General features: G+C 38.3%; 1 protein-coding gene across 1 annotated transcript; it reads left to right on the forward strand.

Annotated features, from left to right (window-relative positions):
* The first annotated feature begins 634 nt into the window (after window positions 1–634).
* Window positions 635–15,855, forward strand: LOC117291478 (zinc finger protein 652-B-like). The gene is made up of 8 exons (XM_033773210.1): window positions 635–719; window positions 847–1,033; window positions 8,535–8,724; window positions 9,784–10,008; window positions 10,618–10,650; window positions 11,136–11,544; window positions 12,622–12,743; window positions 13,948–15,855. The coding sequence occupies exons 2-8, from the start codon at window positions 955–957 to the stop codon at window positions 14,786–14,788; spliced, it is 1,899 nt and encodes a 632-aa protein (XP_033629101.1). The 5' UTR covers window positions 635–719; window positions 847–954; the 3' UTR covers window positions 14,789–15,855.
* Window positions 15,856–23,164: the final 7,309 nt, after the last annotated feature.

Consider the following 23,164-nt stretch of genomic DNA (forward strand, 5'->3'; position numbering starts at 1 on the left):
GTTTTTTCCGAGCCACACTGTGTATTTGCGATTCAAACTTACGTTGCCGGAGAGGTCACAACAATTGGCCAAATTTGTTTAACACTGACACCCTTTTTTTCTAGAGGGGGGAGGGGGGGGGGGCACTTTCAGATCTGTCTAGGCGGTTGTTTGCTTTGCTAAAGCTGTAAGTTTGAAGAAAAAAAAGTGATAGGGCCCTATGCCTATTTAGTACTTGAACCAAGACTCAAATAAACAGAGCCCCTAGACTTGATTCGAGTCCTGTTCTCGTGTGAGAGGTCCCTAAGCATATTAGCTAACTAGCAAACGAACAAGCCATCGTCAAAATGTAGCTATTGTGGAACAGGGTGCATGTTCATAGAGCTGCTAAGCAACAATTGCATGCTTAGCATAAAATTTCTTCCTTGATAAAAACAAGATTACCAACCAAATTTCCATTTGTTGCATATTTTTTGTCTACTGGTATTTTAGTTGCTGTTTGCTTATTCTGAAAATCACGTGGCAATTCGGTTCAGAGGAATGCAGAGGATCACAAAACGATATTTTTCTGGCGAGCCGGCACGGGATTGGGACTAGAGTAAAGTCTACAGAGCTCCCCCACGTTTACAATGCAAAGGGCGCCACCAACAGTTTGCCCAGAACCTTTAGCAATCTTCACATCACACATGTGTGGACATCGGTTGAAAAGCTTCACGAGTACTAATAAAAAGTGAAGTCAAGTAAGTATGAGAATTTCTCAAAATGGTCCTGTAGATAAATGATAACTTGTGTACCTTCTGCTTCTGTGATTGATATTGTGTTCTGTTATTTAGAAAATAAATGCCAGCTTTGTTTATCATCGTTCAGGTGGGTGCTGGAGCGGAGCGGAGAGACCCGTTCCGTGTTTACGTGTGGGGTTCCGTAAAACCACGACGTGCGTAACAAGTTGGCCCAAATGGCCCAAATAACCGCATAATGGAAACATCGACGCCTGGTTTGCCTCAAACATCACAGGGACCCGGGACAATGCCAGCATCAGCTCAGACAAACTATGGTGAGAAATGTGTCCATCGAGCTCAGCTTTATAATAATTTATATAATAATAATAATTTAATTTAATTAAAACAACTTGTACTGTAGTTATATAGTACTAATATTAGGGACTGCACATGAATTTTGGGAATTATGTTTTGTTGTTTCAAACTTGCCTTTCTGGAAAGAGTGATTGATTCTGATTAAAGATCCCTTTGAATGGGGTCAATAGGTTACCTGGTTGCGAAGTTATGACCTTTTGAATGTTTTTGAATTATGGCAATTATGTAGCCATTTCCCAATGCATTCAACTGTTTTGTTTTAGCCTAATTTTGATTGTTTACAACTAGTTTTCATAGTAAACAAAGTAGTAAACAAAATAAAATTGATATAACTTCTAAACTATAAGTCATAAGACCTCCATATTTGTTATACTGGCTACTAATTAGTTGGTCATCATGATCACATATTAACGTAATCTTTTGCCCAAATGGTCGTTGCCATGGTAACGACAAGACCAAATTGTTTATTTGTTATGAGTTTACGACCATTTTAAGGTATGCCAGTGAGATTTTAAATTTATAGATTTTGTGTAAACACCTATTTATTTCATTGACTCAAATATAAGAAACATAGGATGCTCCATATTCGTTATATTTCTTGTTTAATTTGTTTACCTCATTTATTTTTGTTTATTTTGGGAAAAACACAGTAAACAAAGTAGTAAACAAAATCAAATTGATTTAACTTCTAAAGTATAAGTCCAAAGACCTCCATTTTTTTTATACAGGCTGCTAATTAGTTGTTCATCATGATCACATATTAACGTAATCTTTTGCGCAAATGGTCGTTGCCATGGTAACGACAAGACCAAGATGTTTATTTGTTGTGAGTTTACGACCATTTTAAGGTATGCCAGTGAGATTTTAAATTTATAGATTTTGTGTAAACACCTATTTATTTCATTGACTCAAATATAACAAACTCAGGACACTCCATATTTGATATACTACTTGTTTTATTTGTTTACCTCATTTAATATTGTGTATTTTTAAATGAAACAAGTAAACAAAGTAGTAAACAAATTGAATTGCATATAAATGTTGAAGTATACATCTAAAAATCACCAAGTTTAGTTGTGGTATTACAAACTGTTTGTACTATCAATATTAAACCAACTTGCTCCTCTTCTGATATAGCTTATTGCCATAAAAACAGTGGTAAATAACAATAAACAAAGTAGTAAACAGAGTAGTACACAAATTGAACGACATATAACTTTTAAAGTACAAGCCCGAAAACCACCAAGTTTAGTAGTTGTACTATCAAATGTTTACACTTTAAATATGAAACTAAATCATTTTTCTTCTAGCTATTATGAGGATCAACTTAAGACTATTTCAGTCTCTTTTCATGTCAGTCTTACTGTATGGTTGTGAGACATGGAACATCAATGAACACGACAACAAGAAACTAGACACATTTCAATTCAAATGTTTGAGAAGGATACTGCAAATCAGATGACCTTATGTTATATCCAATGATGACATACTCAGGAAAACCAAATTGAAAAAGATAAGTGAAGAAGTAAAACAAAGGAGGTGGAAATGGATCGGCCATGTTCTACGAATAGACGATAACTGCCACTGCATGACAGCACTAACATGGCTTCCAGAAGGTAGGCGTAAAGTAGGGCGCCCAAAAGCAAAATGGCGACGAACAGTGGAGAAAGAAAGACACTGGGATGGAAATCTTGGAACGAAGCCAAGACTATAGCCAGGGACAGGGTGCACTGGAGAAGAATACTTGCAGTCTGAAGAGGATAGGTGAGGTGGTGATAGCTATTGCCATGAAACATTGGTAAATAAGGTGCTTGTTCAATGTGATAATTATACAAAGTGTCACAAATGTTCTTTTGTAAACATTGACTTTGTACGTATTCCTATTAAAGCAGCATTCCGAAAATAAACATCCACTGTTGTCATTTGTTATTGATGTATTATTTGAAATTGCCTATCAAAATAAATCACACTATTTACAAGGTAGACAATAGTTTGTGTACTGCTGATTATATCAAAATAGACAATGACTTGTCCTTGTAGTCATCTACTAAACGCAGAGAATACACTTTTGGATCATCATTATATTTTATGTTGAACCAAGAAGGGAATCCTGGCACTTGGCTAATCACCTTTCCAATGTAGCTTTGGTCTCCCTCCTCTGTGGTCCATATATGTTTTACTGTCTTACCAACTAAAAGAGGAATGGTTAGGATATCGTTGTCTGGTGTTTTTTTAACTGAAACAGACTCGGCAACACTCTTTGCAGCATTAATTAGTTTAACAAGATGAGATTTTACATCAGCCATTGGTTTGTTTACTCTCTTTTTTGAACCCTGAGTAGTTGTTGTAAAAGTAAAACCTTTATCCCCGTCCATATATTGGTTTAAAACTTCCCTTCGAAATCTAATTTGTTTTTTGATAGTTTCAAATTTCTTATTGTCACTATCCTGAGAATTTAGATACTCATCAACCTGCTCATTAGTCTGGAATAGCCCTGTGTCGACAATATCATTAGTGAGATTTTCTTTTTTATTCAGAGCTCGCTGACGACTTTCAGCCATAGCTTTAGCTGAAGCCTCTTGTTTGGATTTCCAGTATTCATTGATTTTGTCTTGTCTGGCTTTTGCCACAGATTTTGATTTACTTCTTTGTGATTTAACAAGATTGACCAATTCTTCCAGCTCCGCCTCTGTCTTACCATCTATAAATGCACCTGTTTTGTTGAAGGTGTACATTACCTGTGCCTCATTTGCAGCAGCACTTGCATTTGGTCTTTTTTTCGTTAAAAAATCAAAATATCCAAAAACACGCTCTGGCAGTTTGTTATGAAGAGGCACAGATATTGTTGCCTGTCTCTTTTCTTGATCATCTTTAATCATGTCAAATTCCCCACCTGGTAAATAATTAACACATACACGTTTAAATAATTGTAGCAATGTGAGCAATGTGTGCTGTAGCATGGATAAAACAATTTCATCATATGGCCCTGGACTTAACACTGCCTCATACACTTCATCTTTTTCGATGTATACATCATCAAAAAAATTGATTCGACCATACGCGAAGTCTGCAAGTCTGTCTGCGTCTTGTGTCACTTTTTCTAGAAATTGAACCAGGCCTGTGTATATTTCGCACAAATCTAAAATATGGCCATCCTTTTCAGTTACTCGCCACAATGGAGCACTGATGGCCTTATTAACGATGCCCAAGACCTTGCATCCTGCAACATACAATGGTTCTTTGGCATCTGCTAATAGGGCTTTCAATAAACCATTTGTGGTCCCATGAACAGTACCCAAAAACTCCTTAATGTGATTAATCAGATAATATACCCGGCCACCAAACATAAATACAACATTAAAACGATTTCCACGAAATGGCAGAAAGAATGTCTTTGACAAGTTTACACCATGTTTATACACCTTCCAGTGCCGATGACAGCCATTCTTTTCATCACCACCACGAGACAAGGCTTTGCATGCATTTTGCACTAATCTTATGCATCCACTTGCAGTATTAAAAACATGTATGCCAAATTCAGCAGTGGCACCTACTTTCTTGCCATCTAGAAAATTACTTTCAAATGTTTTAAATGATGCTGAAACAGCATCTGCCATAGAAGTCAACAGATGAAGACCGCAAAAAAAATTGTGCATTTCTGTTAGTTTGGCTTTGGCTTCATCACTGAAATTTTCCCAATTTTCTTTATAGAGCACAAGGCATTCCTCCCTATATGTTTGCAACATTTTGTTAAATAAAGATTCTGTCGCTGCTCTGTCGGACATGGTGTTTCTGATCTGACAGAGCACTTTGTGTCCAATGTTGTTGCCTGCTTTGGCCTTCTGGCAAATATCTGTTATGTCTGTTAAGGTTTCTTTTAATGTGTCTAGTGTGTGTTGGGCCGACTTGGAAGCCATTTGTCTAAGGCCTAACAAATAGGCTTCTCCGTCCTGGTCCGTGATAGCATATGTCATAAAGATTTCGGCGTTCTTCGGAGTCTCATCAGTTTGAATTGTTGTGTCTTTATTGGTAGTCTTGTTAGCAATGGATGCGACCTGAATTTGTGAAATGAGTGTTCGATCTTTATTCATGTTGCGAATTGTCGACTCGCTCGGAAGCCTATCATACTTGAGGCCGCACATATTTAATACAGACGCTATAACATCACTGACGTTTGCAAAAGAAACATGTTTGGAAATTAAATTCCAAACACACTTATGTATAAGTGGAAGAAAGCAACGTTTCTCAGAGTCATAGAAACTGATTAGCCGGTCTTTAGATTCAATCAGCTCTCCTGTGAGTTCGTCAACTCGTCCCATCAATTGATCTACCTTTTCCTGAAGAATTACAACTTTTTCACGTAGCTTAGCATTGTCATCCTCTAGTTCTACAGTATATGACTCATGCCAGTCAAGGTCCCCTTTCGTCTTTGTCTTTGCTACCTTAGCCTTGGATTCAAATTCTGAAGTCAAGTTGCGGTTCCGTCTTTTAGTTTTCTCTAGTCGATTCTCTAACTTGGCCTTTTCTTTTTCTAAACACTTGGAATGTTCTCGTTCAGAATGAATTTTGAACCAGTGATCATGCTCTCTTCGTTTCATTAATTTCTGAGTATGGGGTGAGGGTCGCTGCAATAAATCTTCTACCTGTTGTTGCAAGTCTACGTTTTTTTTAGTGAGAGTTTCATTTGCTTTCCGTAGCTTATCAATTTCTGCTTTGTCGACGCTGACCTCAAACAGAGATTGTGGAGTACTGGATGTTGATTGTGGGGTACTGGATGTTGAAGCTTTAGGTGGTTTTGTAGAACTTGGTAGAAGATAGTCCGTCTCCTTCCAAATTTCCATCTCTTCTTCGAAGCCACTTTTGCCTTTGTTTTTGTTTTTCTTTGTGTAGGCTTGCTTTAGCTTGGTCCAGCTGTCTCGGAGTTGTCTTTGGCCCTTCTTGTCATCCTGTGACCAAGACGGATACAGCACTTTCATCCAGTCAAAAACACTAGGCCAATGTGTACCATCTCTTTCATCTTTCTTTGAGAATAGTTGCATGATATGTTTATTCTTCAAGCCATGTCCAAGGTCAGCAGCTGATGTTGTACACGTCCCATTTTTCAGTGAAGTCAGTAGGTCCTCGGAGAGTAGGGGTGTTCCAGGGCCAGGATTGGTTTCAACATCACCACATGCTGCAATATCCTCAACATACAAGTATGGAAGCAGAACGTTACCAACAAGCACCGAGAACAGGATGACACAGAAGGTGGAACTGCCCATGCCAAACACCGGAGACGATGTTGAAGAATTAACTTCTCCGGTAGCCTTAGATGAAAATGAAGGCCGCTGACGGAAGCATCCAATCCGCTGGCGCCAAGTTTCTACTGAAACCCCCATAACAACCTGAAAGTGAAAATAACTAGTTAGCATTCAAAAGAACAGTAATTAAAAGTAAGACAATCACAAAGAATATTGCAACCAAAATCGAACCAATGATTAACTACAAAATTATAAAAAAAACAAAAAAAACATGTTAAAATAAAAATTATTTTAAGTAACTTATTAACAGTTATTTATAACAACAAAAGGAAAGTTTTACACACCCTGAAACCCATTATTTGTTTAGAAAAGACGACCTTTATCAAATTATGTCCTGACGACATTGTTAAATTTATGGCCCCCCAAAAAATCAGTCAATGCCATTCTGAAGAACCCTTTACAAAAATGAAAATCCCATTTTAGCGCTGTAAATTTCCACTTAGTCTAAAAAGTTTCTAAGTTATTTAGGTGCTAATCTTTCAATTTCAAGCATCGTATCTAAGCCTCCACCTACCCTTCTTCCTGAAAATTCAGTTTTGAGTTACTCACCTGAAAATCCGTTGAAAATAAAATGGAAGAAAAACGGTCATGCTGTCAGGTGAAGCTACCCATCATGGTGAAACAGTCGAATTGATTCACGAACATGGAAGATCGCTTGTGAAAAACTAAGAAATAAACTAAGTCTGATTTTCGGTGCCGCGCATGCGCAGCCTATGTTGCTGTCCCTAAAAATAATGTATTGTCCATTGACATGAGAAACTGTAAATAGCTAGGTAAATAGTACCAATATTGGCATTTTTTACAACTAAGGACTACAACAAATTTGGGCATAGGTTCCCCTCCCTCGGCGCAGGCCAGAAAACGCAGTTAATGCATGGAAAGTACATTTGACCAAGGTTTTTCAACCAAAATCAAAATGTATTTCCATGATTAACCCCAGAATTATAAAAATAAAACAAAAAACAAAAAAAAACATGTTAATGCAAAATTATTTTAATTAACTAATTAACAGTAACTTAAAACAACAAAGGAAAGTTTGCACACCCTGAAACCCATTGTTTGTTTATCAAACTAAAATGCAGGCAACCTTTAAAAAATCATGTCAGATGTTGTCAAATTTAAGGCCCCCAAAATCGGTCAATACCGTTCTGAATATTGAAAGACCCTTTACAAAAATAAAAATCGCATCTTAGCGCTGTAAATTTTCACTCAGTCTAACAAGTTTCTAGGTTATTTCTGTGCCAATCTTTCCATTTCCAGCATCGTATTTGAGCCTCCCCCTACCCTTCTACCGAAAAATTCAGTTTTAAGTTACTCACCTCTGAAATCCGGCGAAAAAACGGCCAAAATACGGTCGAATTCGAAGATTTTTGTTTTTAAATCTAGCGCTATATGTATTGTAAGCAATAGAGTCAGCTGTCAAGTGAAACTATCCCATCATGCAAGTGAAACAGTCGAATCGATTAGCGGTATCCGAAACACGGAAGATCGTGTGTGAAAAGCAAAGCCCGATTTTCGGTGGTGCGCATGCGCAGTCAGTCTATGTTGCGGTCCCTACTAATATATACTATTTAAGTTTCATACCTGTCCTGCTGTAGTAACTGTATACACAGTATAGTAGTAAACAAGCCCTAGTTTCCCTAGACTGATGAAGAAAAGTAAGGCCATTTAAACTTGCACCAGTAGATAGATTCCCCAAAATATTAATTTTTTTAGTTTTATGACACAATTACAAAACCATGCCAGCCTAAAGGAACTTATGGTGTTCCAAACAAAGACAACAGGTTGCGTCGCCGTCGCTGTCGCCTCTTGACTCTTGAGGGCGCTGTTTCACTATCCTGCACAAACCAATCTTTAAAGATGTAAGGGCCCCTATATCCAGCATTATAATTATAATCTGAGTAAGATGATACTGCTGCGCCCGCAAGAGTTAAATTCAAATCTGCGTCCAACTAAATATTGTAGTGCCCTCGGCCCCCTTACACATCTTTAAAGATTGTGACGGCTCTGTGCAGGATAGGCTCTGTGCAGGATAAGGCTCTGTGCAGGATAGTGAAACAGCCCCCTCAAGAGTTCGGAGACGACGGCGACGTGACCTGACGTCTTTGGAACACCATACAAACTACAAATTTTTTGTTCATTTTTCATTCCACCACTGCAGGTAGGAATTCAGATGCGAAATCGGGTAAGACGAAGATCAGAAACTTCTGTCTTGGCGAAAACGGACAATGGAAACTCCGAAGCGAGATGCTTAGCCATTCCGAACTTGAGAAGTACACCAAGAAGATTATTTGGGATGAGTCTATATCACTGAAGGACGATGAAGACTTTGCGAGACACCTGCTAGAAAGGTAAGGTTCCGCACCCAGTTTTATGAAGCCATGATTCTACAGAATGAAAAGTCTGGATCTCAATGCTCTTATTAGAGCCAAACGAGCAAAGAGAAGACAAAGAAATTTCAGTTTTTGTTGTGGGGGGAAAGCTACAGAGATTTATAAAAGGGAAAACCTACGCAGTCCAAGTAGTGGACTGTATACCCAATCCACATATATTGCACCCAGTGGGATCTGAACCAGTGTCCAAGAGGTGGAAGGCGAGGAAAGACACCACTACACCAACCTGAACACCAGTTTCTGTCCCTGCCTTCCACTTGGCCCCTGTTTGATTCCAGGTCTTGCATGTGGTTTGGGTTTTTCTGTCCCTGCCTGAATGCAGGTTTTACTTATGTCTGAAGCTGAAATTTCTTCTCTACAAAATGTTGGTGTGACGTTTCCATTGGGATACTTTGCAGATGGTGTGACCATTGTTTGGTTTCATAGGTCGTTTTTCAAAACCACAGCTTGAGCTTTGGCTTGGCATTGGGCTTCGTCCGTTATTTAGAAAGCATTTGTTTCCTTAATGGGCTTCAAACAGTTGGATGGAGTTCAAAGCAAAGACGTTATTTAAAAAATGGCCATACTGTACTTCGTCTTACAGTACTTGCATCAAAGTTTCATTTTATTTTGGAATCAAAATTTGGGGCAAAACATTCTTGCAATTTTTTTTTTGCAATTTAGCTAGATTCAATTAAAGTTGATATGATTGTCCAACTCCAAAGTCTGAAAAAACATTGCAGCAAGGACATTCGAAGAAATATAAAGAAAAACAAATCTTCACAGTGTCCAATTTAACAGTACTTATAGGTACTGTACAGAACTTAAAGATATTTATCCGACTCAAAATCAACATTTGAGCATAATTTGTAAAAAATAAAGATGAGATGAGGTATCATTATTGAATCACACAAGACCGTCAGACTTGCCCTGTCATAAATATACTGGCTCCGATGTTGAAAACACTGGACTTGGACTTGCCGTCCACTGTTAAATTCAACCCTGATGGTGAATTAATAGCTTCTTTTCCTGCCACAGTCTTGAGGAGGATCTTGGCTACAGGGATAAATTTACGTCTCAAAAGAAAAATGACAGAGATGAGAAGACAAAGAAGACAGAGCTTCAAACAATGTTTCCCCACGAGGCAGAGAGATGGGAGACTCTAAGAGACAGGGTCGTGAGCCTCCCGTATTTTGACTGCTACCTCCAAAAGAATCCAGACTGGAAAGTAGACGAGTTGTTCGGCTCTTGTCTGATGGATCGGTAAGTTTGAATCTCTTGAGAAAAAAAGTAAGGGCTGTTAGAGCCTTATTTTATAGAACTGCTTAAGCAGACAGTATTGCTCAAAAGTTTTCAGCCAACCAAATATAAGCAGTTTACCGTTCACAGATGGTATGTGAGATGGTAACCATATTCTGGTTAGCAAATGTTGTTTGTTTGTGCTTGGTTTATTTTTTCTGCTTAAGCTGCTTTATTTAATTGGGTCCTCGGCTTGAAAAATCAATTGAAACACATTGGCGATGGACCCGTAATGCTATATATAAGTCCTGTATCATAAGGTTTTTCAAAACAACAGGCATCCAACTTTTTTAGATAATCAGCTGATTTCATCTTGGTTTAGTGCCTTAAAAAAATGAAAAACTGTAACACTCTATAAAGGTTTGTGTGTTCGACTTTTTCTTTTTCTTGTGAATATTTACATGTATGTTGATCAAGCAGACTCACAGATCCCTTTTATTTGATTGTAGGAATACTAGTCAAACGTGATCCGTTATTTTGCCATGTACTTCAGCGACGCTCCACATTGGAGTTTGAGAAGTGTTTTTTGCTTTTCGTCGAATTAATGTTACCCTTTTGATTTTTTTTTTTCAGGTTAGAGGAGCAACTTAACAACTCAAATGATTGGTAAGCAGTAACATTTAAGCTGTCAACATCTTTAACTCACTGAAAAAAAAGTAATACCTATAATGGAACTTTTAAAAATGACCAGCGGACACACCCTTTTCTTTAGTTTATCTGTCCCAACAAATTATTCTTCAATCTTACCATCGCCAATCCTTCAAAGTCAAATAGCAAGGGTCTGTTTATTCTTTTGAACTGAGGACTGTTTACAAGTTTTGTAGTGTAGTGTCTCTTTACTTCTTGCAAAATGAGAAGAGAAAACATGTTACTTTTAAACAATAGGTGTAAGCAAACATGCAAGGTAAATCTCCACTGTTTATGTAGTTCTGAGCATGAACACGTTTTGGACAAAAACAAAGGATTTAACTAGATGGTCTCCCAATGTTTTAATGCATCAGATTTTGATTTTGGTCTCAGAATTGAGAATTTTGTGTTTACATGTATGAAGATTATATCTCTGAGTCTAATACATCGTTATTGTTTTTCAGGCAAAATTTTAACAAGACGACTTTAGAGGAAGTCACCAGCAGAGACAATGCAGATATGGAGAAGGAGCAAGAAGACGATGAAGATGATATTGAAGACGTCAATGAAGATGATTCCAGTGAAGATGAAGAAGATGGGGATTCCAAAGAGGATTTGGGTGAAGATGAAGATAAAAATGATGAAGATTGGGTCGTTGATAATGAAGATAAAGACAGTGAAGATGATGATGAAAGTGACACAGATTCTGATGTTGTGTTAGTCGACATTCACCATGATGATTCTGATGTTGTTTTAGTCGACGATGACCATGATGATTCTGATGTTGTTTCAGTATGTGATGACCCTAAAGATTCAGATCTTGAGGTTTATAAGCCACGGTGCAGCAGAAAAACAAGACAGGATTCAAGACCCGTGAGTAGCAATAATAATATTAATAATTATAACTAGTAGGCCTATCAATGTGCTTCACATTATTACCCTAATCATTGAGCCAATAACATTCCTGGAATCTTTCTTGGTTCTTAGGAGTAAACAGCCCAGCCATAAAGGCTTTTGCAAACACAATGTCAAATTTACCCTCGCAGGTGCCAAGTTATACCCATAGTAAAGTGAAGCATCTTGCCCAAGGACACAAGTGTTCTGACCAAGGCCCAGTTTCACAGATCTGCTTAAAGCACAAGGCCCAGTGTCACAGATCTGCTTAAGCACAAAAAGTAGCTAAGCACAACAACATTATGCTTTCTACACTAAGGTTACCAGAAAAAGTGTCATGTGTACAATTTGTAGCTGGTATCCTGGGTAACCAATGAGCAATTTAACATTAAGCTGCAATTCATATTGTTTTAATAAACCATTCATAAATACCTAAGACAGTTTATCCATCACGAGGGGGGGGTTGTTTGAACGGATGATATAACACCAGTAAACAGTGTTATAACATGGGCGTGACACGCGAGCTTGCACCAGCGCTGTTAAGACAGTTTCTTCATTCCTATTGGTCAAAAGCAACAGCTGAAACAGTTGTGCCACATCACGCGATACGCGTGATGCGCACATCATCTCCTTATAAGGAGTTGTTTACCCGAGGGCCTTACCATTTCATAGCTGGAGGGGTGTTGTGTTGAAAGAAATCATTGGAAAATTATAATGTTTGCATTTATTTTACCTTGACCAAGAAGTGTTGATGTTTTTTGACCGAAAAGGTATTTATGAAGTCTTATATCTAGTTAGGATGAGTTACTCGTCCTAACTAAGGACTAGCCGTACGTGTTTCATATCTCCTAAGACTAGTCCTAAGTTGGGACCAGTCCTAACTCTTTGTGAAATCGACCCCTGGTACTTGATAATTTACCTAGACTTCGTCTCGGTAAAATTATCAAGTCCAGGCCTTGGAGCGGGTTTACACCACTAGTTGAAAACCTTTTCACCACACATTGATTCCCTTAATATGAAATGAAATTTACATAAAATTACTGTGTGAATTACTAGGTTCTCCAGCATAAACATGTGTCATCTTCAGACAGAGATAAGACAGAAGAGGAGTTAGAAAAAGAGAAAGAGGAAACCATGACAGCGGAGAAGACAGAAACAGATGGGAAGACAGTGACGAAGTGAGTGCCTTAAAATCAACACTTACTTATTTGTGTAAGCTATAAACTAAGATATATTGTCAAAATAGGGAGACAGCCAACATAGGGCTAGATAGCTCAGTTTGTAGACCACCGGCACGTTTCTCCGGAGGTTGTTGGTTCACATCCCGCTTTGTCTCACATCAAACTCCCCTCAGTCTTAAAGCCCAATTTCATAAAGCTGTTTAGCAGAAAATACTGCTTAGCAAATTTCTTTGCTCAGCTTCAAATGAGTGGGGTACCAGTCACAACACTGTAAACTTTACGGAACGTCATGTGGTAACTTGTTTCTGCTAAGCAAGATTTTTCTGTGCCTTTCAGGTTTCTGAAATGAAGACCAGGGCCCAATTTCATGAAGCTGTCCAGCAGAAAATATCGCTTGACAAATTTCTTTTCTTATCAAGAAATAAGCAGGGCACCTGTCACAAGAATGTAAACTTGATGTAATTCCGGCTGGTAACCTGTACATGTTAAGCAATACATTTCTGTGCTTACAAGCTTTAGCAAAATGGGTTCAGGTGCCCCACCATCATATCATTCCAATGACCACCCCATATACCACTGCCCATTGTCTAGACTAGCTGTCTGGGACGTTTAGAATTGTTGTGCTTTTTTAATTTACTAAGGACGAGTCCACTGACCATGTCACACTGACCCTTCCTCCATGTACTGATCAATTAATTAATCTCTTAGTTTCATTCCTATTCATTCTATTCTAGCCTTTCGTACACTACAAAATTACTTGATGATGAATTGTACTCATCGTTTAGCTATACAGTAATAATATTAAAATCCTGTGTCTTTGCTCACTGAAAGAAGATATACATGTATACAGGTTTTGTTGGTTATCTTGATCGCCTAGCTCTGTGGTGACACCATGTATTCTTTGACATTAATGGGACACGAAAGATCACACAATTCTTTAGTTAGTACATAGATCTAAAGGTTCATTCTAACTAACTATCATGTACATGTATGCCCAACTTTGTTCCTCAACATTATTTTTTCCATCAAATCCTCTAGAATACAACCGTTTGGACTGTCTACTATCGGTCTATCAAATGTAAATTTTTGAGTTTAAATTTGATGGTTTTTTTTAAAGGTTTTTCCTTTGTGAGGTGTGGAGAAATTTTAAAGTTGGACTTAGTCTGTAAATCCAATTTTTAAAATGTCTTTAACCAATCAGGTCTAAGCAGACGATGTTCGAATGTAAGATTTGTAGAGAGGTTTTCAGGACGCGTTTCCTTGTCACACATCATTTCACGACAAAACATCAGAGACACGTCCACAGATCCATGTCTAAAGAGTGTTCCACTTTGCTGCGGCATTGTGAAGAATGTGGTAGCTACGTATCCGGGTTGAAGGAACATAAACTTCAGAATCATCAAGTCTGTCAGAACTGCAGAAGGATTTATAGCTCAATTGAGAAGTTACGGAGACACACCGAGTCTCACACAAACCCAGACTCGCCCCTAGTAAGACCAAAGCAAAAGGTGTATGAGTGCAATATTTGCAAGCAACACTTCGGAGCAGAACGTCATGTCATTCAACATGTCTCAACAAAACACAAGAACTGTAAGACTATGAACTCAGTACAGAAGAAGAGTGGGACAGTACTACAGACAATGAAGGTGGGAGATTGTGCCACAGTCCTGTGGTATTGCAAAGAATGTGACAGTTATGTAGATAAGTTGAAATCACATCGCCAAGAGAAACATCAATTTGTGGAAGTGTCTAGAAAAACTTCTAAATCACTTATGGGCCGTTACAGTGACAAACGATGCAAAATAAAATGGCAGTTCAACTACCGCATCAAGACGCATGTTAAGAAGATAAAAAAGAGCCACACTTGTGGGATCTGCAGCAAACACTTCTGGAGACTACAAAATCTAGCCTTTCATATGAAACAGATTCATTCCCATGGCAAAACGTTTTTGTGTAGCTACTGTGGACTATTTGTCTTCCTGAGTGAAAATACTGAAAAGCACAAGTGTGTCTGTGCTGGTGCTGAGTTGTATAATGTGTGAAAATGTGACGTGAATTCTTCCCCCACATTGTGGATATCAGAAGAAAGTGCATGCATTCAACATGTGCAATAAAGACACAGGCATCATTCAACCAACATTTTAACAGATTCTAAAAGATTCAAAAAGATTCAAAGTAAATGTTGTTGATAGCATGCAAGCCTTTTGATCGATTTCTTGACAGTAATTTCAGACTACCTGTTGATCATTTATCATGCTGCCGCCCTCTTGGTCACGTTCCTTGTATCCAATAACAGTAATGGATGCTAATATTCATAGATCAGAAGTGAACCAGACTATTTCCTTTCCAGCCTCGGTGTGGTTGTATTGATTGTGAAGGTTTATTCTTTCATGTTCCCCTCTTTGAGTTTTTACGTAACACTAGTTTACAATTCTGAGCTCAGTGTTCATCTTATGATTCTGGGCCCAATTATGTAGAGCTACTTGGGCAGAAATTATTGGTAAAACTTTTCTGCTAAGCACAAATGTGCAGGGTACCACTACTACCAGTTAAAGATACTTCACTAGAAACGGTGTTTTAGCTGGTAACCGTTTTCTGGTAAGAATAATTTTGTTGTGCTTAGCTAGTTTTGTGCTTAAGAAAGCCCTGCTGAAGCACAAACTAAAGTTGCTTAAAAAATGTGTGCTAAGCAGAAATGAGCAGGGTATCAATTACATATTGTACACATGAACATGGTATTTTGGGGGTAATTATCAATTCTTGTGATTTTTGTTTTGTTATGGCTTAGCAGCTTTGTATGCTTAAGTAGATGTTTGAAAGCAGGACTTGAATTTAAATTAGAAAGCAGGACTCGTGTCGATCGCTAGGGAAGTGAAGAACACACTAGTGACTAGATTTTTTGATCTGTGTAATATGAAAATACAATTAACAAAAGAATCTTTTTTAAACAAACAGTTATTCCCTTACTTCTGCGTGAAGCCCGCCCTCTTGGAGTACCACTCCGCATTGAGACGGCTGATTTAAGACACTGGATCACTATTGGTAATTGTCAAAGACCAGTCTTCTCTCTTGGTGTTTCTCAACATATGCATAAATGTGTGAATATGTGAAAATTTGAGCTCAATTGGTCGTCGAAGTTGCGAGATAGTAATGAAAGAATAACACTCTTGTCACAAGAAGTTGTGTGCGTTCAGATGGTTGATTTCGAAACCTCAAATTCTAAATTTACCAATATAGTCCACTGCCTTTAAAAAAAATCTTACTTGATTTCACACAATTGGATAAAATAAAAACTACTGAGTCTTCTCGATCAACAACATTGAAACAAACATGAAATTGGACATGGAATTGATTTTAGTTCTCCGTCATTACTTTGATTAACTGTATTCTTATTTCCACATTTTCTTACATGTCTGTCTTGTGTCTTACGGCTTATATACATGTAGTAAGTTAAACTGGGATGGTGGTTTGCAACGTGATTGGTCGACTATTTTGTCACATGTGGTGTGCTATTTATACACTGTATTAAAGCTGAAATAGCTACCTAGAGCCAGCTGCAGACCTTAGTAGTAAGTTCTGTAATTTCTGGCAGGGCAACCTGTTTTAGGGTTCAAGCTGAGATGGTGCGTTGACTACGGTAGAGGGTAGTTGACTTTTTGGGGGTAGAATGGAAATGTGTAGCCTACAAAAGCTGAACAGCCGGAGGTCGTAGTAGTAAGTTATGTCATTGCTGGCAGGGCAACCTGTCCATGCTGATATGGTGCGTTGACTACTTAGAGGCTGGTCGACTGTTGGGGTAGAATGAAAATGTGTAGGGCACTTTAAGTATATTGAAAATAATTGACTAGGCCAACCTCATTAGGAATGATATTCGTGGTTTTTGTTTTGCTGTTGTTTTTTCAGTTCAAATGTTCGAATGGTTTGTGCCGAACGTCGGGAGGCAAATGCGTCATGTCTAAGTCAGAAACATGAGTCCATCGTACAATAAGTTAAACCAGCATCAAAATTCATCTGTAATATTGATACAAATTTATTGTTGATCACAGAATTATTTTCGTATCCTGTAAATTTGACACGTGATCCCGACACCACGTCAAGAGGTTAGACTTGATCCAAGGCCCAATCCCGTGCGTGAGAGTCCTTTTATTATCAGCCTAATAAACATCAGAAAACACACCAAGCCTGTGCCGCGGTGGACAGGGACCATTCGGGACCCTTTTGAAGGTGGATTTGGTTGGGGACCTCTCGCACCAGAACGGGACTTGAATCAAGTCTACGTCTTGGCTCAGTTTTAAAAAAAATAGGACGAATGTGTGCAGCACTGCGCGCATGGGATGTGCGTTTGCTCCACACCGCGCACTAGACCACGTGGAGCATTCATAAGTGGAAGGAACTGGCAGTTTCGTGCGCGTTGAATACGCGTTAAAACTTCATTCAATGGTTTTGAAGCTCTGCTGTGCGTTCGCGTAATATTTGTACTGTGCGTTCGCGTGATGTTTGTAAATGTAACTCTCTCTGCGTTCAAAAGGCGCCCGCATTTTTCGAAGTAAAGCGTTTCCTACAAATTGTTGAGGTGTACTCGTTGAAATTATTTACATTTTAATATTAATTTGGACTGATTTAGACTGATAAAAAAAGTAATTTAAACCTAAAATCTTCAAAGTGATTTGACGATAACTTGCGCATTTTAAAATGTGGTTTAGATCAAAGTCTTAGTAAGTATTTTCCCCAAAATGAAAGGCATAATCCTATTGGTTGTTAGTGTAATTATTGCGAGCGCAAAACACGGGAAACGAAAACACGGAGATTTGGGATATGGCTGGCACTGTTTCTCTGGACAGCATATTGGAACAAAGTTACCTGGTGGTAAGTAACCGTTTATAGATTTATCGTGGAATTTCATTTTCTGATTTTGTTTATGCATTTTTGTAGTTTCAATTGTTATTTGTTGGGGGAAAATATATATCCGATTGAAAAGAGTCTGCGACTTACCGATAGGGCCTACGGGAAAATAAGGGCAAACGCCCCTTGCCAAACAGTCAACCCGTTTGTAGGCCTTATATTGTAGGCAAAAAAGGTCTAGACCTATATTTATTTTATATTATACAAGTAGACTTGGGCTTACAATATTTCCAATGTGTAATGATTTACAAGGTGCTGTGCCTGTGGGGCAATGCTGCAAATCAAACCGGAACCTTCTCGAAGTCATTTATTTACGTGCTCATTGCGTTACACTGCACAATCATGACAACCTGAAAACACACAGATTCGTCCCGCCTCTGCCACAACCGGAACTCGGAACACACGCTGTATATTTTATCAGAAACGTGTGGGGCAAGGCTCCCCCGTCTGCCCTTCCGGTTACGGCGGCCGTGCAGCAACAGACGTTTTCATCGGATATATTTTCACAAACAAACAAAAAACAAATTCGGAGAAAAACGCAAATTGTGTACTAAACGATTTCAATTTCATTGTGCAACATGTGCAAAATTGCTAATACGGCGGCCGTGCAGCAACAGACGTTTTCATCGGATATATTTTCACAAACAAACAAAACACAAATGCGGAGAAAAACGCAAATTGTGTACTAAACGATTTCAATTTCAATGTGCAAAATTGCTAATATTGTATTTTATATAGGCTATAGGTCCCTATGGGTAGAATCTGGCGTATTGAGCTGATCCCCTCCCCGGTTTTTTGTTATCGTTGCAAATCTTAAAGATGCCATGTCAGATTGTTGGCCAATTTGACCCAAAAGTTTTGATTTTGGCATTTTGATGGGGGTCGAGAGAGTTGCAAGCTTTCATTTGAGCCATAGACCTTATGCACATGACGTCATTTCAGTACGGCGCCCCCGCATTGAGGTCAAAAGGAGATTGTTCATTGGTCAATCTATGTGCGTTTTGACTGTTTCGTCACCGTTTGACCTCAAAGATGGCGGCTGGATGACGTCAATGCATAAGGTCTATTGCTCGAAAAACTCTGCCAATTATTAGTAATAGTAGCACTGAAATAAAGCGCTCAAAACTAGTTTTTGTCGGGATCCGACAATATATCACGTGACCAATTCTTATGTGTTTTATAAGAAACGTCTTAAATTTTTGCCAAGGTTCCTGACCGTTGAAAGTAAAAGTTTAACTTTTTTTCGTTAGAGCGGGTGATACTCTTTGAAATACAATTCACTCAAAAAATCTATTTTTTAATGTTTGGGGCAAAAAATCTGTGACACAGCATCTTTACATAATTATGGGCAGGAGTTTGGTCAGTTGGTGTAATGTAACGACCCCCCCCCCCCCCGACCCTTTTTTTTTTACTGGACGTAACTGTGATTGTCTTTTCAATGTAAGCTTTCTTGTTGACGATGCAGATCTTGTGACGGAGCGGGCACCGTGCTTGAAAATAACACACCCTTCTGACGGATATGCCACCATTTCCCCATTGGAGGACCACTACCAGTTTGAAATAGACGTTCTGGCACGAGGTGTTGATGGTGACGAACGACCACATCCTTCAGTACTGATAGAATGGTTCCAGGTGCAGACGAGAGCAGGAAAAGTGAAATATACTCAAACGCAACGACTGAATGATTGTCGGTAAGTTTGTTTTAGAACCCAACTATCGAGGAATTTACTCGAGTGAAATCAAATCAGCAAAGCTATGCATTTGCAATCTCCCACATTGTACGTTTTGGGAATTCAAGCCTCCGCGGTAACCTTCCCTTATTGATAGTGGTGATGAGGATTTTGTTAACTGTTTGATTGTTTTAGTCCTTTACAATAGGCCTAACCGGTGATTTCAAAAGGTAGTCACGTTTGTTGAGATATTGCAAGAATTTAGGAATTAGGAATTGCCCAGTTTCTTAGTGGATTCTGATAGTTATATAGGATGCTGTATCTACTGATTTTCATTTCATTGTTTTTTGGAATGATGCATTATTTCGAAAATTGGGTCAAAGGTCACGATTACATATATTAACATATTAACGATCACGGTGAGTTATACAAACATAGTCATAAATATGTAGATTTTAAAGAGCCAAGTTGTTTCTTCTTGGTTTGACATGCTCTATCAACGTGATTTTTATTTTGTTGATTTTTGGAATGAAACATTAAAAATTCAAAGATCACAATAACATTAAATTTCACAGTGACCTACATTTCAGGGGAAAAATTGATAAAAGGATTGATTTGAGCATGCAATTTTCATGTTAATACACATTTTGCATATAATATGTGATGAAAATTGACGCCATAGTTATGATATTTTACCCCAAAGGTGGTATTTTAAATGTCAGATTTTAGTGGTTTCTGCCCTGTCCACATGGTAAGTCGGATCGGGCTAAAAATTTGTGTGCATTCATTGCTCATTAGGACCTTCAAGCACAGCTATTTTTATTAAAATTTGAATACTGAGGTAAAAAGTTTGTTGGTCTGACACCTCGATGGTCTGACATTGAATGACCCATAGGCAGAAGTGAGAAATACCTATCACAAGAAACATTTGACATGGAATTTTGACTAGTAACCTTTTTCTCCATACAAGGAAATAGTATTCTTAAAATAATTAGACAATTTATTGGTCAATTACCAGACGAAAAAATTGAAATGCTAAACGAAGATCATATTCTTTTACAATTGGTATCAACATTGTAAACTTATTATCAGTTTCAAATTTTCGTTTATATACCTGACCTCAATTATTTTGCCCTCTGTGAAACAAATTTAATCGACTAAAAAACCACAAACAAAACTGTATTTGAAATGAAACTCTAATGCTAAAGAAAATGCCCAATCATCGGTTAAAGCCATTTGAAACTTTCGGTAAACAGTATTGTCCAAGGCCCACACTTCGTGTACCACAACTTATATCTAAAATAAAAAACCTGTGAAAATTTAGGCTCAATCGGTCATCTGAGTCGGAAGAAAATAATGGGAAAACCCACCCTTGTTTCCGCACGTTTTGCCGTGTCATGACATGTGTTTAAAATAAATCCGTTATTCTCGCTATCGAGAATTGATATTGTCTTAATGTTTTCTCAAAAAGTAAAGCATTTCATGGAATAATATTTCAAGATAAGTCTTTCACCATTACCTTCTGTAAATCATTTGTAAATCTGTGAACTTTTAATTTTTTTTCTGTACCGAAAGTGTAAAATGGCTTTAGACAATTGTGGTTTTTTTTTATGTTTTTATAAATTCAATGACTACCATTTATTGATCTTTCATCTCAATTTGATTGATCAATTAGTGGTTATTCTTGCTGGTTTGTTTCTTGCCATTAAATTACTCAATTCTGTTTGCGCCCATCACGATCTTTCTATTTAGAAATGAGCAAGTATGTAACGTCATGATTAGGCGAACCGAACCACACCAGAAACTGTTCAATTTCCGAGTTGCAGTCAGCTATATTGGCCAAGATGAAACATCGTCAGAGGATATTGTGCTGGAAGAAGTTAGCTCAAACAATGGTTAGTGACGCAATCTTCGAAGCAAACAGTTCCAGTCAGTTAAACGTGTCTTTTCAGTCAATCAATGTTGCACATAAAATACTGTAGGCTTGAACATATTGGCGGAGGCTTGGATGTCTTATGTGTGTCTGTCTTGTTTCTAACTCTGTCAGACATTCAGAAATGAAGAAAAAATAACTTATACAAGCAACAACAACGAACCCCTAATTTGCTGGCGTTTCTGTAAAAAGAAGATGTCCTTTTATTCATGCCCTTCTCTTTTGTAAATATGTTTACAAGCAGGATAGTTAAGAACCGGTCCCACTGATTACGAAAACGATAACGATCACGACGCAAAGAGAACGCATTCTATTGGTCGAATTGCTCCACGCAGAATACGCACACGCTCACTCAATCAATGGAGTGCGTTCTCTTTGTGTCGCTATCGTTCTCGTTATCGCTGCAGTGGGACCAAGGGCCGATTTCACAAAGATCTCAAATTGATCGTAACTTCAAATCAATCGCAGTTGCTTAGTAAAGTGTGATGTCACAATACAAATCACTATGGTGATACTGAAAATTTGTCTTGCGATGAATTTTATTGCTTTGTGAAATCGGCCCCTGGGGTTAGTATCACCATAGTGATTTGTATTGTGACATCACACTTTACTTAGCAACTACGATTGATTTGAAGTTACGATCAATTTGAGACCTTTGTGAAATCGGCCCCAGGGGCCGATTTCACAAAGCAATAAAATTCATCGCAAGACAAATTTTCAGTATCACCATAGTGATTTGTATTGTGACATCACACTTTACTTAGCAACTACGATTGATTTGAAGTTACGATCAATTTGAGACCTTTGTGAAATCGGCCCCTGGCCTTTATATAGTTTATAAGTACAGACGTTTCCATAGCAGTTTTGTCTTGTCGTATATTTAAGATTTGCTTCTTATTGCTATTTCAACAACCTTCCCTTAACTAAACAAGGTGCCCCCTAATTGGATTTGTTTATTAAATATTCCTGATGTTCCTTTCAACTATGCCTCATCTGTTCTTGTCTTACTTTGTTGAGCATTATGTAGACAAATTAGTATTGAGTTGAATTTAATGTAATTGGGCAAAAACGATATGATTATCTTCATTTAACTTATTCCTCCTTCCTCCTTGACAGATCTTGATGTAAAATCAGCTCCAAAGACCATTACAAACACAGCTGCAACTACAGGTGTCCCCCAGAATGTGCTTCCCACCCTGGTCAGTGTACACCAAACGCAACACAAACCTTTCAGTGGAGAAGTACACAGGGACAACTTTGGAGAAGCCCTAAAAAGAGCGAGGAAAAGACTTCATTCAGCCAAAGACATTATTCCTAAAGACCACAGAAAGCCATTTCTTCGTCGTCCATTTTGGAAGAGCAGGACTGTCCCCATCATTGAAGAGTTTCCATTATTAGGCAATGTGTTTATTGATATTGCTGCTGACCAACCTTTTCGAGACAATGACGCGGGAGTCGGTGACACGCGCGGCCTCCCAAGGCAATCTCCACATAATGAGTATCTGCAACCTGGTCAGCTTGAACATCAGAAACCAAAGTTAGAAGACTTTATCAGCGACGAAGAAGCCACAGTGTTTAAAAGACCAGTTTCCAACGATATTGCTGCTGACCAACCTGTCCAAGATGACAATGACGTGGGAGTCGGTGACACGCGTGGCCTCCAAAGGCAATCTCCACATAATGAGTATCTGCAACCTGGTCACCTTGAAGATCGGAAACCAAAGTTGGAAGACTATATCACCAACGAAGAAGCCTCGGTGTTTAAAAGACCAATTTACAACGATATTGCTGCTGACCAACCTGTCCAAGATAACAATGACGTGGGAGTTGGTGACACGCGTGGCCTCCAAAGGCAATCTCCACATAATGAGTATCTGCAACCTGGTCAGCTTGAACATCGGAAACCAAAGTTG

This window comes from Asterias rubens, chromosome 6, assembly GCF_902459465.1.
Source record: "Asterias rubens chromosome 6, eAstRub1.3, whole genome shotgun sequence".
Lineage (NCBI taxonomy): Eukaryota > Metazoa > Echinodermata > Asteroidea > Forcipulatida > Asteriidae > Asterias > Asterias rubens.